General features: G+C 38.7%; 1 protein-coding gene across 2 annotated transcripts in view; it reads left to right on the top strand.

Moving 5' to 3' along the window:
• The window catches only part of GMI1 (gamma-irradiation and mitomycin c induced 1), a 111863-nt gene that overhangs the window by 20827 nt on the left and 75387 nt on the right, over positions 1–15649 (top strand). For both annotated transcript variants that reach the window (XM_028248942.2, XM_082884383.1), the window contains exons 11-12: positions 357–443; positions 3144–3194. In XM_028248942.2, the coding sequence (XP_028104743.2) occupies positions 357–443; positions 3144–3194 (138 nt within the window). The remainder of the gene's footprint in view (positions 1–356; positions 444–3143; positions 3195–15649) is intronic.

Raw genomic sequence — 15649 nt, 5'->3', positions numbered from 1 at the left:
AAAAATATCAGGCAGATTTATAGGATTATTCAAAAAGTGTTGGAAGTGTGACACATACATGGATCCTCCCTAGAAGTAACCATGCTACTTAGGGTGCCTCCATATGTTATTGGTCATTGATATGTTGTAATGTTTCATGCTATGGTTTGGAGATAAATTGGTGTGGTGTTGATATTTCATGCCATGATTTAGCTTGTTTTAACAATAATTCCATATATAAGATATTCATTTCTCATAGTGTAGCATTAGATTTTTAATTGTGCTCGTAGCCCCAATCCCTATGCTAGGCTACTAGTATGTTTTTTTGATTGTGTATTGATCTGGTTTTAACTAAATGTTATTATTAAATTTGATAGGTTGAGATTTTTGAGCCTAAAATGAGAGGCTTGGACATAGCGCAACTCCAATGCAAATTGAAGGACATCTATTTTCCATATATTCAGGTCTGCTTACAACAAGACAATAGATGCTTTTGGTTATTCTGTTTGCACTTCTTTTCTAAAGTTAAATATGTCAAGAGTTGCTATATTCATTATTTTTATTGTGTTTAATCTGTGTCCATTTAGTGTCTAGCACTATTGGTTTTGATTTTTGCTTATTTTAGTATCATAAATGCATAAGCAATATGTATCTATATGCATTAATTGCTAGCTATTTATTCAGAGGGTATCCCAATTGATCTCATGTTAAAAAGTTTCAGAGGTGTTTTGGGTTGTATTACTAAACTACAATGTTTTGATCATCTTAAATTTAACATAGATGTGGATACAAAAACTTAAAACAATTGGACATTTCTTTATTTTTTGTTACTCTAAATTTTATGGGCGATTCTTGAACCCTATACTGAGACCTTCGATCACTAAGTTTTTTTCCCCTAAAAATGGATTGTCAATTTACGACAATGAATATTCGTACCCCTAGTAAATCCTAATGGATCTCTTTCATTGAAATCTGGGATGTTCATGTTCATCTTCAATGTTCTATTATTGCAAGGGAATTTGTTATGGTGATGGCTTAGATGGATCTGTGGGGTGTTAGATTTAGTATAACTACATTCAATCTCATTTTTCAACAATTCTCAAAAAACACACAGAGAAAGGCTGAAGCTACATCTCATGGTCACTGTGGCTGAGTTTCATGGTCGTTGTGAATCTGTGATCGACTTGTATTAAGGCTGAAGCTACGTCTCAGTGACCATCATCTTCAACCAGAAATTGATTTTCACCACCTCCAGTTAGTGGAACCCAATCATAATCTTCGTCAATCAGAGACTCCAAATCGAATAGTTGTGATAGAGATAATAATGAGGGAAAGGAAGATGTAGAGAGAGTTAATGGTGGGTTGTGTTGGAGTAGCAATTGAATACATTTATTTTAATTAAGTCTTATGTTGTGATATTGGAAACCCAAAATATTTAGTCACATGATGCATCTCTTCCGTCCAACTGACTTTCATCCAAAATTATAATATTTAACAAGATAAAATGTTGTTCGTGGGATCTAAATTCTACTAATTCATAATATAATCAATGAAACACCAAGCAATATTATCCATACATCAAGCCCTGGACTAATCTTGATTAGCCGTACCAAGGGTTTCTATCTAGCCAAGTTTTCATACTTATCATATGTTAGGAATTGATACACCTAACTAGGATTGGTGAAATGCAAAACACAAACAGGAACAAGAACAAGAAACGAAAAGCAAGTGCGCACACGGAACACAACGATTTACGTGGTTCACCCCAAAACTATGGTTACATCCACGACTATAGAATTATAAGTTACAAAGATAGCTGTCTCCCTTCAACTATAAATACACATAGAAATTAGGGCAACATGACACGAGTGCGGAAATATCAAAATACCTTTACTCCAAAAAATTTGGGAAACGTTTGAAAGGATGTATTTATAGTTGGATTTGAGGTCAAGTGGTCAATGATCAGTATTTATCAGGATCCACTCTACCCCAACAATCTCCCATCATGGTTAATGTCCTTCATAGCTTCCAAGTATCACCAAGAACTTGTTATTAAAGTGTCCTTAAAAATCTTCCAAAAATTCATTGCATATACATTGAAATGTTTGAAATTACAAAGCAAGAACCTATACCCCAGAGAGAGAGAGAGAGAGAGAGAGAGAGGGCATCATTAATGCTAAAGTAACGTAGTGTATCTTTTTGCCTCAACATGTTATGGCCACTTCCTTTACTCTGCTGCAGTAGAGACACACTCCTTGTGGGAACCTATTGCCCTTTTCGGTGATGTTAGAGTGGGATATACAGTTAGTTTGTGTTATTTTATGGTACTGGTGTTCTAGATTAGTGCTAGAATCGAATTGGTGGCTAAGTAGTATTTTGACTTATTAAAGTTGGTGTTCTAGACTGGTGCTAGAATGGAATTGGTGGCTAAGTAGTATTTAGACTTGTCTTTAATAAGGCAATAGACAATAGGAGAGGCTCAAAGTTGTATGGAATGAATTATATACATCTAATCCAGCCCAACACCCTATTTCTGATGGATAGTTTTCTATTTTATTTGTTTTTACTATTTTTCCCTTGATTTGTTAGTTTTCCTTAATGGTTGGGTAGGTCTATGCCATTTTCGAAATCTGTGGGATTTCCCCAAAGGAAAAACTTCAGGGGATGTTCTTGCAATTTTGTTACTGGATATCAGTGTTTAATAAATATGAAGGCTCAATATTCATGGTTGTTGCTCCCTCCAGTCTTTCCATCATTATTGCTTATTGTTCACATAATCTAGATGCCTTTCCTTGTTGCTTGTCTTACCATATGTGGAGCAGATCCCTGTTACAAAACTAACAAATTTATGCAAATATCCATTTGCCAGCTTTTTGTTTGAGAGAGTATCATTCGAGTTATCAATAGCATGAAGTAACGTTTATGTAGTGTGTGAGGTACTTGCATAGTTGGTTACTTTACATCTGTTGAAGTACAATACATTTTCTTTGGACATTTTTAGACATTCTCCAGAATCTTTGAATCTCGATGTCGCATCTTGATCCATGATTTCTTCTACTATTTGAAATGTTTTTGTCTATCCTGTTTTAGAAACATTTATTATTAAAAATTTGATATATCTAGGATGCACTATATTAAGTATGTTAGTTTTTCGCATTGTGCAGTGTGATGAAGTGTCTAATACAGGCAGAACAATCATGCCAATTGAGTTTGAGGTTTGATATGCTACTGCTGCTCATCTCCTATATTTGATGATTCTTTTGGAACTTTTTAAAATTGTCTCTTGCCGTGACCTACATTACACATTACTATTGTGTTTTTTTTTTTTTCCTCTGACAAGTACACTACACTGAACACTGATACACAACATATGCGAAAGCCTTTTTCTTATAATTTGGGTTTGCAGGCAATGTTTTAGACCTTAGAATTTTAAGTGGATTGCCAAAGAGATCAGGTTACGAGTCAGTAGTTCAAGCAGAAGTCTTACCAGAATTGAATGGGAATCAACCACTGATGTCATAATTACATCATAAATATATTAAAATAATGCCAAATAAATTATTAAAAATAAATAATTAAAAATTATATATGCATAGTTTCTTACAAGACAAGAGCTAGCTAGTAGATGTTTTTCTCCTAAACATATAAAAAGCAACCTACTATCTGGCCTCTCTACCTGTAGTGGAGTATATTTTCTAAAATATTTTAAAGTTTTCTTTGAATTTTAGAAAGTATCAAAACAGCAGAACAGTGACGAGTAATTCTCGTATATAATCCTACTCTGCTGTGGTTTCTTTCCATCTCTCAATGGTTTGGTGATAATGAAATAGCCAACAGTGGTGATGGGTAAATATTGATTAAAAGAGACCTCTTGTCAAAAACAGGAGCATATTTCAACACAATCCATGTTTAGATCAGATAAGGCATAAGCATAAATAGAACAGGATATAACAATATTATGTTGAAGGACATCATAATGCTTGCATATATATATGGAAAGAGTATTGTTCTCGTTGTAGTTCAGTTCGTTACGTAGGAAGAGTAAAGAATCAAAAGTAGTTGGGAGTTGGTGTTTTACTTCATTATCTAACTATAGACTACACATAGCAATTTGCATACACTTTGTAGATTGATATCGACCACCTTAATAGGGATTAGATGTTTGGGAACTTAACAAATTTCAATGAAAAATTATGTTACTCTTTGTTTCATCATAAATTAGGTAGAGAAAATTGTTCAATTTGTTGAGTTAATTTCACAATAGTTAGAATGTAAAATGAAGAAATTTAGGGTTAGGATTTAAGAGGAAGAAGAGGAGATAAGAGAAGAGGAATAAATTTTATATATCTTGAAAATTGTATTCTCAACTCTACATCAACAAAATATATATATACGAACCCTAATATTGTAATATGACCATCGTACCCTCAATTTAAGTAAATATTAACAAAAGAACAAGAGAACAAAAAATAACTATTCTCGCACTTCCCTTCAATTTGGAGCATTGAGATCAAATATGCCCAGCTTGACCGATAAACGATGAAACGAAGACCGAGCCAAAGGTTTGGTGAGAATATCACCCAATTGATCTTCAGGACGAACATAAGGCGTCACAAGTGAGAGAATATTATGTTAATTATGGAAATATATCAATTAGGTAAATTGTATATTTTAGATTGATTGTGATTGTATAGTGTTAAATGTATAGATGAGAAGAAGAAGAAGAAGAAGAAGAAGAAGGAATAGAACAAGAGAAAGCTTCTGTAGATTATTGATTCAAAACTTAGGGTTTTCCCCTTACACACAACTACTTATACTAATAAGAATAATACATAAAGACCAAACTACCCCTAACACTTAACACTCCCCCTCAAGTTGGTGCAAAGATGTTTCTCATGCCCAACTTGCAACAAATAGAGTGAAAGACTTTACTACTAAGACCCTTAGTAAAAACATCCGCCAGTTGATCTTCAGACTTAACAAAAGGCATACATATCACACCCTTATTCAATTTCTCCTTAATGAAATGTCTGTCAATCTCAATATGCTTAGTCCGGTCATGTTGAACAGGATTGTGTGCAATACTAATAGCAGCCTTGTTGTCGCAATACAAAGTCATGGGACCACTCCAATCAAGCCCTATATCACTCAACAAAGATTGAAGCCACATTAGTTCACATGTTCCATGTGCCATAGCCCTGTATTCAGCTTCAGCACTAGATCTAGAAACGACCCCCTGCTTCTTACTACGCCATGTAACTAGATTTCCCCCTACAAAAGCACAATAACCAGATGTAGAGCGTCGGTCATCTATAGAGCCTGCCCAATCTGCATCTGTGAATGCTTCCAACCTCAAGTGACCATGATTAGAGAACAAAATTCCTTTTCCAGGGGCAGATTTAAGGTACCTCAAAATGCGATAGACTGCATCCAAATGAGGTACACGAGGATCATGCATAAACTGACTAACTATTCCAATTGCATAGGCAATATCTGGACGAGTATGAGAGAGATATATCAGTCTTCCCACAAGTCTTTGGTACCTTTCCTTCTCCACAAGCTCACCAATTCCACTACAAAGATGATGATTAGTCTCAATTGGTGAATCAGTTGGTCTGCAGCCCAACATGCCCGTTTCTTCAAGAAGATCTAGAATGTACTTCCTTTGAGAAATAAAGATGCCTTTGTCAGATCTAGCAACTTCAATCCCAAGGAAGTATCTTAATGGACCAAGTTCTTTTATCTCAAACTCCTTGGCTAACTGCATCTTGAGATGGGTCACCTCCTCCTCATCATTACCTGTCACAACTATGTCATCCACGTATACAATAAGCACTGTTACCTTATGTACATTGCGTTTGACAAACAAGGTGTGATCCGCATTGCTTTGCTGATATCCAAATCCCACCATTGCCTTGAGGAATCTACCAAACCAGGCTCTAGGAGATTGTTTCAAACCGTACAAAGCCTTCTTTAATCTACAAACCTTTCCAACTGTAGACTGAGATGAGAATCCTGGAGGTACATCCATATATACCTCCTCCTCTAAATCCCCATGAAGAAAAGCATTCTTCACATCTAGTTGTTGTAGAGACCATCCCAAATTAGCCGCACATGACAGAATAGTTCGAATGGAATTCATCTTTGCTACCGGGGCAAAAGTTTCTTGATAATCTATTCCATATGTTTGGGTAAATCCCTTGGCCACTAGTCTTGCTTTGTACCGTTCAATCGTCCCATCTGCATTGTGCTTAATGGTGAACACCCACTTACATCCGACTGGGTGTTTCCCATTTGGAAGAGACACCAACTCCCATGTGTTATTTTTACTCAAAGCTTGCATCTCTTCTACCATAGCTACCTTCCACTTAGGATCATTGATGGCTTCTTTCCAACCCTGCGGAATACACACAGAAGAAAGGGACGAAACAAAAGCACGATACGTAGAAGACAACGAATCATATGACACAAATTTAGAAATAGGGTGTTGAGTACAAGCTCTAACCCCCTTTCTGAGAGCAATAGGAAGACTCAAATCATCCGTAATAGGACCATCAACAACAGGTGAAGAAATGAGATGAGGATCATTACCTGAAGAGTTAGTGGAAACTGGGTGTGGAACTGGCATAGGAGATGATGATTGACTTGGTGGCACAAAAGAAGCCGGCTCTTTCTGACGCCGTGAATAAGTCTTAAGATCAGCTCTGTCCAAACGACCACTGATATCCGACTCCTCATCAACAGAACTCCTAGGCTCCCCCTCACCACAAATAACAGCCCGTTGAGGAGGAGGAAAAAAAGACAACTGCTGGAAATTTGTGTTAATGCATGTATAGAATATGATAGTGGTGTTGGTGGTAGATAGTGGCATGTATAGAATATGATAGTGGTGTTGGTGGTAGATAGTGGCATGTATATAATATGATAGTGGTAGATAGGTGGTAATATATAATATGTAAGTGGCATATAATGGGTTATAATGATGTTTGTAATATCTCCTATATAAGGAGTGTCATTTGGTCTTGTAAAATAAGAAGTTTTGAATATAACAGAAATATATTCCTTCTTCCTCATATTTTCGGAGTTCTTCTTCCTCATATTTTCTAAGTTGGTATCAGAGCAACAAAAAACGCAGCAGCCCTAAAACCGTCATAGCCATGTCGGAAGTCACGTCCGAAACCACTTCAACCCCTGCCGCTGCCATTCCGGTGAAAACGTCCAACTCTCACTCTGTCCAAATCACCACCATCCGCCTAAATGGTGATAATTTTCTCCGCTGGTCACAATCTGTCCGGATGTATACCCGTGGGTAAGGAAAGATCGGTTACATCACTGGTGACAAGAAGGCTCCTGCTGTTAATGATCCGCTGTTCGACAGTTGGGACGCTGAAAACTCCATGGTTATGACATGGTTGGTCAATTCTATGGAGGAGGATATAAGTTCTAATTACATGTGCTATCCTACTGCACAAGAATTGTGGGATAATGTTAGTCAGATGTATTCTGACCTAGGAAATCAATCTCAAGTTTTCGAATTAACTTTGAAGTTGGGAGAGATTCGTCAAGGAGATGATTCCGTCACCAAATATTTCAATTCGTTGAAAAGGTTGTGGCAGGATCTTGACATCTTCAACACATACGAATGGAAATCGGTTGACGACTGCAACCACCACAAGAAAACTGTGGAAGACAGCCGTATTTACAAGTTTCTTGCCGGCCTCAACATTGAGTTCGATGAAGTGCGAGGAAGAATTATTGGCAGACCTCCTCTTCCATCCATTGGCGAAGTATTTGCCGAAGTCAGAAGGGAAGAGAGTCGAAGGAGCGTCATGCTTAAGAAAAAAGGTACTGGTGAATCAATTGAAATTTCTGCTTTAATTAGCAATGCTGCGGCCAACAAGGCTGCAAATTACCAGCGCAGGTTTGATGATAAGCCACGGGTCTGGTGTGATTTTTGCAACAAGCCTCGCCATACACGCGAAACGTGTTGGAAGATCCATGGCAAACCTGTCAACTGGAAAAGCAGCAAACAAGGAGAGAAGAATCGTGGCTTTCCTACCGCTAATGAAGCCGATTCAGGTCCCTTCAACAAAGAGCAGATTGATCAACTCTTAAAGCTGATAAAATCCAACTCCTCATCCGGTACTCCTAGTGTTTTGTTGGCACAAACAGGTAGAAATCCTAAAGCCTTCTCTTGCCTAAACTTCTCTCCGTGGATCATAGATTCCGGTGCCTCCGATCACATGACTAGTTTTTCCCATTTATTTAGTACCTATTTCCCTTGTTCTGGTCATGACAAAATCAGAATAGCCGATGGTAGTTTTTCACCTATTGCAGGAAAAGGATTTATTAAACTAACTGAGAAAATTAATCTCAATGCTGTTCTTCACGTCCCCAACTTAGCCTGTAACCTTTTGTCTGTCAGTAAACTATCTAAGGATTCTAATTGTCGTGTTACATTTTTTGAATCCCATTGTGAATTTCAGGACCAGAACTCGGGGATGATGATTGGGCGTGCTAGGATGCTTGAAGGTCTTTACTACTTTGATGAAGTACCTGTTAGTAATAAAAAAGTTCAGAGCTTTAATAGTACTAGTTCAATCTCTGTTCGAGAAAAAATAATGCTATGGCACTATAGGCTAGGACATCCTAGTTTTCTTTATCTGAAACATTTATTTCCAGAATTATTTAAAGGGATTGATTGTTCTTCTTTTCATTGTGAAAGTTGCATTTTTGCAAAATTTCATCGCTCTACTTATTTGCCAAAACCTTACCAGACTTCCAAACCTTTTTATTTGATTCATAGTGATGTTTGGGGCCCTTCTAAAATCACTACTCTTTCTGGTAAAAGATGGTTTGTTACATTTATTGATGACCATACCCGCTTATGTTGGATTTATTTGATGAATAAAAAATCTGACGTGAAAAATTTATTCACAAATTTTTACAATATGATTGAAAACCAATTTCAAACCAAAATTGGTATTTTACATTCTGATAATGGAACAGAATATTTCAATGAGCAGTTGGGTGAGTTTTTGGAAAAAAAAGGGATTTTTCATCAATCTACATGTCGGGATACCCCTCAACAAAATGGCATTGCAGAACGAAAAAATAAACATCTACTTGAAGTTGCACGTGCTATAATGTTTTACATGCATGTTCCTAAATATTTATGGGGTGAAGCAATTTTAACAGCCTCTTATTTGATAAACAGGATGCCTACAAAGGTGTTAACATACAAAACACCTTTCGATTGTCTCAAAGCTTTTTTTCCTGACACGAGGTTGTTTTCTAATTTACCCGCCAAAGTTTTTGGATGTACTGCCTATGTTCATGTTCCTAGTCAATTTCGTTCAAAACTTGACCCCCGTGCTATAAAATGTGTTTTTTTGGGTTATTCCTCAAACAAAAAGGGGTATAAGTGTTTCGATCCTCAAATCAAGAAATTTCATGTGAGTATGGATGTGTCATTTGTGGAAACAAAATCCTATTTCCCCAACACTTCTCTTCAGGGGGAGACAAGTGGAGTAGAAGACCGTTTTTGGGATAATTCTATCCCGCTCCCCAATGTCATTTATCCTACACAAAAACCACATCTGTCTGATAATGATCACTTAGGAGAACCAAGTTCTATGGTGCCTAGTCAAGAAGATTCTTGTTTAGGGGGAGAAGTACTACAAAATGATCTAAATCCTGAGCTTCAGGTTTATACTAGGAAGCGATTTCATCTGAGGAATAATGACCTGAATGTCCATCCTAATGACCCGAATGTCCACCCGAGTTCTGGCATCGAAATTTTAGGTAATCCTATTCCTTCTATTTCCGACCTTGATGTTCCTATAGCAATTAGGAAAGGTGTCCGAAATTGCATTAAACATCCTATTGCAAATTACCTCTGCTATCAAAGACTGTCTAAAAACCATAGAGCTTTCACATCTAGGATTTCACACTTGTTTGTTCCAAGAAATATACAGGAAGCATTGGATGATCCGAATTGGAAATTAGCAGTCATGGAGGAGATGAATGCTTTAAGGAGAAGTGGTGCTTGGGAGATAGTTGATCTACCCAAAGACAAGAAAACAGTTGGGTGTAAATGGGTGTTTACGATAAAATGTAACGCAGATGGAAGCGTTGAGAGATACAAGGCGAGACTGGTGGCTAAAGGCTTCACTCAAACTTATGGGATCGACTATCAGGAGACGTTTGCTCCTGTTGCTAAAATAAATTCCATCAGAGTACTGTTATCTCTTGCAGTAAATTCAGATTGGCCTCTACATCAACTTGACATTAAGAATGCATTTCTCAATGGTGATCTTGAAGAGGAGGTGTTCATGAGCCTACCGCCGGGATTTGAGCAGAGACTTGGAAGCGACAGAGTATGCAGATTGAACAAGTCATTATACGGACTCAAACAATCACCAAGAGTGTGGTTTGAACGCTTTGGGAAGGCAGTTATCAGTTGTGGCTTCTCGCAGAGTCAAGCAGATCACACAATATTTTATAAACATTCAAAAAACAGTAAAATTGCAATTTTGATTGTTTATGTTGATGACATCATTTTAACTGGTAATGATGAAGCAGAGTTAGCAGCCCTCAAAGAGAAACTCGCAAAAGAATTTCACATTAAGGATCTGGGAGCTCTCAAGTATTTCCTCAGAATGGAATTTGCAAGATCCAAGGAAGGTATATTCGTTAATCAGAGAAAATATGTTCTTGATCTCCTTGGAGAAACAGGTATGCTTGGTTGTAAGATGGTGGAGACTCCGATCGAGCCTAACTTGAAGTTACAAGCTGCTAAGGCTGAAGAAGTCAAAGAGAGGGAACAATATCAGCGACTTGTCGGGAAATTGATTTACTTGTCTCATACGCGGCCTGATATTGCCTTTGCAGTCAGCATGGTAAGTCAGTTCATGCACTCACCAAGGGCAAAGCACTTTGAGGCCGTTTATAAGATCTTAAGATATTTGAAAGGAACTCCAGGGAGAGGCTTACTGTTCAAGAAACATGGACATCTTCAAGTTGAAGTATACACAGATGCAGACTGGGCAGGAAGTGTTACAGACAGGAGATCAACATCCGGATACTGCTCCTTTGTAGGTGGGAACCTAGTTACATGGCGGAGTAAAAAACAGAATGTGGTAGCTAGAAGTAGTGCAGAAGCAGAATTCAGAGCTGTTGCCCATGGAATCTGTGAAGTAATGTGGATTAAAAGAATTCTTGAAGAATTAAAGCTTTCTCACCCGACACCTATGAAGGTCTATTGTGACAACAAAGCAGCTATATCTATAGCTCATAATCCAGTTCTACATGATCGCACAAAACATATAGAAGTGGATAAACATTTCATCAAGGAGAAAATCAATGCTGGCATAATCTGTATGACCTACCTTCCAACAGGTGAACAATTAGCTGATGTGCTAACGAAGGGACTACACAAGAAGTAATTTGATAAGCTGACTAGCAAGCTGGCTATGGAAGATATCTTCAAACCAGCTTGAGGGGGAGTGCTGGAAATTTGTGTTAATGCATGTATAGAATATGATAGTGGTGTTGGTGGTAGATAGTGGCATGTATAGAATATGATAGTGGTGTTGGTGGTAGATAGTGGCATGTATATAATATGATAGTGGTAGATAGTGGTAATATATAATATGTAAGTGGCATATAATGGGTTATAATGATGTTTGTAATATCTCCTATATAAGGAGTGTCATTTGGTCTTGTAAAATAAGAAGTTTTGAATATAACAGAAATATATTCCTTCTTCCTCATATTTTCGGAGTTCTTCTTCCTCATATTTTCTAAGTACAACTCATGCTGATATGATGCCGTCTCATCCGCAATCTCATCGATACCATGCTCCCCCTGAGGAGATGGCGGAGGACCAGGAAAAAAAGACTCAGATTCACGGAAGGTGACATCCATACTAACATACAACCTATGAGAGTGAGGGTCATAGCATGTGTAGCCTTTCTGAGTAGCAGAATAACCAAGAAAGACACACCGGACAGCCTTAGGATCAAGCTTCCCACGAGGCCGAGGGTGAAGATGAACAAAACAGACACTACCAAAAACCCGAGGCGGAAGAGAAGAAGTGGGATACGTCACAGGAAGAAGCTCAAGAGGAATTTGGAAGTGGAGGACACTAGAGGGCATACGGTTAATAAGATAAGCCGCGGTAAGAACCGCATCCCCCCAAAAGGACTTAGGAACGTTCATGGTAAACAAGAGAGAGCGAGCAACCTCAAGTAGATGGCCATTCTTACGTTCAGCAACTCCATTCTGTTCAGGAGTGCCAACACAACTAGTCTGATAAAGAATGCCATGGTCGTCGAGGTATGCCCGGAAAGCGCCATCAACATACTCAGTCCCATTGTCACTCCTAAGAATTTTGATAGTAGCATTGAAGAGATTGGATACCATTTTATGAAAACTTTTGAAGCATGAGAAAACTTCATTTTTTGTGCGAAGTAAATAAAGCCAAGTCACACGGGAATAACAATCAATGAATGTGACAAACCATCGATAACCAGAGGTAGAAACAACAGGGGAAGGACCCCACACATCGGTATGAATAAGCATAAAAGGAAAAGTACTACTTTTATTAATTGAAGGATAACAAGTACGTTTATGCTTAGCAAGCTCACAAGCATCACAAACAAAGTTATTCCTAGGACAATCACGAACTAATAAAGGAAAAAGTTTCTCTAAAATGCTAAAGGAAGGATGCCCCAAACGGCGATGCCACTGATGAAGGAGACGAAGGGAGGAGCCAGAAGAGCATTGCAGAGCCTGAGAGGACAAAGGTGAGGCAGGCATGACATCCAGAAAGTACAGACCACTTTGTGCTCTACCACTGCCAATCATTTTCCCCGTAGCCAGTTCCTGAAAGACACAATGAGTCGGAAAAAAGGTTACAGAGCAATTGAGAGCAGTAGTAAGGCTACTAACAGAAAGTAAGTTAGTTGAAAAATTAGGAACATGAAGAACAGATGAAAGCGAAAGTAAAGAGGTGCAACGAACAGAACCCTTGCCGGAGATAGAAGATAAAGTGCCATCAGCCACTCTAACCTTATCTCGCCCAGAACTAGGTGAATAAGAATGGAAAAAACTAGAAGTACCCGTCATGTGATCGGTAGCACCGGAATCAATGATCCAAGGAGACGACGAAGAAACACTGAGGGCACTAGCAGAAATACCTGTGTGAGCAAAGTTGGAAGAGGCAGAAGAGGAAGGAGCTAAGGCAGATGAAGAATCAAGTCGAGCCATCAAACGTCTGAGAGTGTGAAGCTCATCCGGGGAAAGAGAACTAGCATCATTCGAGGCACTAGCAGTAGTCTCAGAAACATGTGCTTGAGGACGAACACCACCACCACGACCACGGCCTCGAGTAGGGCGGCCATGCAACTTCCAACAGTGTTCTTTATCATGTCTATCTTTCCCACAATACTCACACTTCAACCGGTCCCGATCAACCAATGGACCCTTACCACCACCTGGAGGCAGAAAAGGTGGAGTATCACGTGACTTGGGGCCGACAACCATCGCTGACCGATCCAGAACAGGAGCATGCACCATAGCACTGCGACGACTCTCCTCCTGCTGAACCAGGGCACAAGCCTCACGCAATGTAGGAAACGGAGAGCGACCCAACACCTGAACCCGTATCTGATCATACTCCAAATTCAGACCAGCAAGAAAGTCATACACCAGCTCCTTCTCCACAGCCTGCTGAAACATAGTGGCATCCTTGGAGCAAACTGGCTGGAAACTCTGGTAGAAATCTAGCTCTTGCCACAAACCACTCAACTCAGCATAGTAGACTGCCAGAGAGCGATCCTTCTGATCCAAACCCCTAATCGTCTTACGCAATTCATAGGCCTGTGCATCATTCCCTTGTTGAGAATACATTTGAGAGGCAGCTATCCAGATCTTGTGAGCAGTATCCATCAAGAGAAAAGTCCGACTAATGGTAGGCTCCATAGAATTGATGAGCCAGGTCATAACTAAAGCATTCTCAGAAATCCATTGAGCAGATAAAGTACTATCCTCAGTAGGTGGCTGGGAACTACTACCAGTAATATAGCCAGTCAAACGCCGGGCGGCAATCGCAAGACTACAGGAGCGGGACCAAATCAAGTAATTAAGACCATTAAGTTTGACCGGACTAATCTGGAGAGAAGGACTATCACCAAGAGTCAGACCACGACTCAGTCCACTCTCCTCCTTGCCCTTAGAGTCCTGACCCAAGCTGTCAGCCATGAGATGAGAAAAGAGGGTGCAAAAAACACAAGCCGGATATCAAACAAGTTCACAAATCACCCAACCAGCACACCAAACACCTTTTAAGGCTAAAACAGTCCAAAAGAAGCCCAAAACAGAGCAACCAGATCAACTACAAGTCAGAAAACCGAAGCAGAGCATCTAAACAGCGATAAAAATCCAAGATAGGGCCAAAATACATCAAACCAGGGACAACAAACCCCCTTAGGGTTCCAGTCGGCTCCCAAGGATAGGAGAAGAAGGGACAAAACCAGAAAAAAGAGGGTCAAACAGTGATTTTCGAAAAATCACCCAATTTTGACGAAAAATCAAAAAAATTAGAAAATTCAATCAATAATGACCAAACAATCAAAATGAGATTATAGGGTGATTACCCATTAAATTTCGAGCATACTGTAATTTTTTTTTTTTTTTTTTTTTTTTTTTTTCTGGCTGTAACAGACGTACCAGGAACAATATGGGGCTCTAAGGAACAATCTTCAAGGAGGAAGATAGTGCTCTGATACCATGTTAAATGTATAGATGAGAAGAAGAAGAAGAAGGAATAGAACAAGAGAAAGCTTCTGTAGATTATTGATTCAAAACTTAGGGTTTTCCCCTTACACACAACTACTTATACTAATAAGAATAATACATAAAGACCAAACTACCCCTAACACTTAACATATAGGGTTATTCCTCTTTCCTATTTTAGATTAGGTTTAGGATTGTTATATATATCAGTTGTAAGCTTTGTATTAGATACAATTTGAAAATATAGAAAAACATTCAGAAGTCTTACATGGTATTAGAGCCACGTTCGAAATCCTAGGTCTGGCCTTAATCTTTCGAAGTTCTTTCTGTGCGTTCAAGCCTGTTGTTCGGAGTCTTCTTTAGGCTTCTCTGAAGTTGCGAAGGCCTCTTTGTTCTCTGGTCTTCTTCGAAGTTGTGATAGTCCTTTGGTGTCTGGTCTAAAGTTGCGACTCAGGGATTGTTCGTCTCTCTTTCTGTGGCTCAAATCCTCAAACACACATTGTGGTTCGTCGGGTCTATTTGACCGACGATTTGATCTCTGTTTCTGGTTCGTGGGTTTCAATCTCTCTCTTAGGTCGATACATCACCATGGTCCCTTTATTCCTTCGTCTGATGCTCTGTTTGTATCTCTCTCTGTTTGTAACTTTGATCTTTCAGTATTGTTACTTGGATTAAAAAATTTTATTTATAGTTTGGCCCACTTGTTAGTTATTATTATACTTTAACCTCTAAATCTTTGGTTTATTACAATGACGGACACCAAAACGCAAGCCATCTGATGTAAACTCACTAGTGCCAATTATGCTTATTGGGCTAGTGTTATAAAGAATTTCCTTCTTGGTCAGAAAAAATGGTCTATGTTTCTAGTTCT

Source organism: Camellia sinensis, chromosome 1, assembly GCF_055761805.1.
Source record: "Camellia sinensis isolate YWXY chromosome 1, ASM5576180v1, whole genome shotgun sequence".
Lineage (NCBI taxonomy): Eukaryota > Viridiplantae > Streptophyta > Magnoliopsida > Ericales > Theaceae > Camellia > Camellia sinensis.
This window is presented reverse-complemented; position numbering and strand designations above follow the sequence as displayed.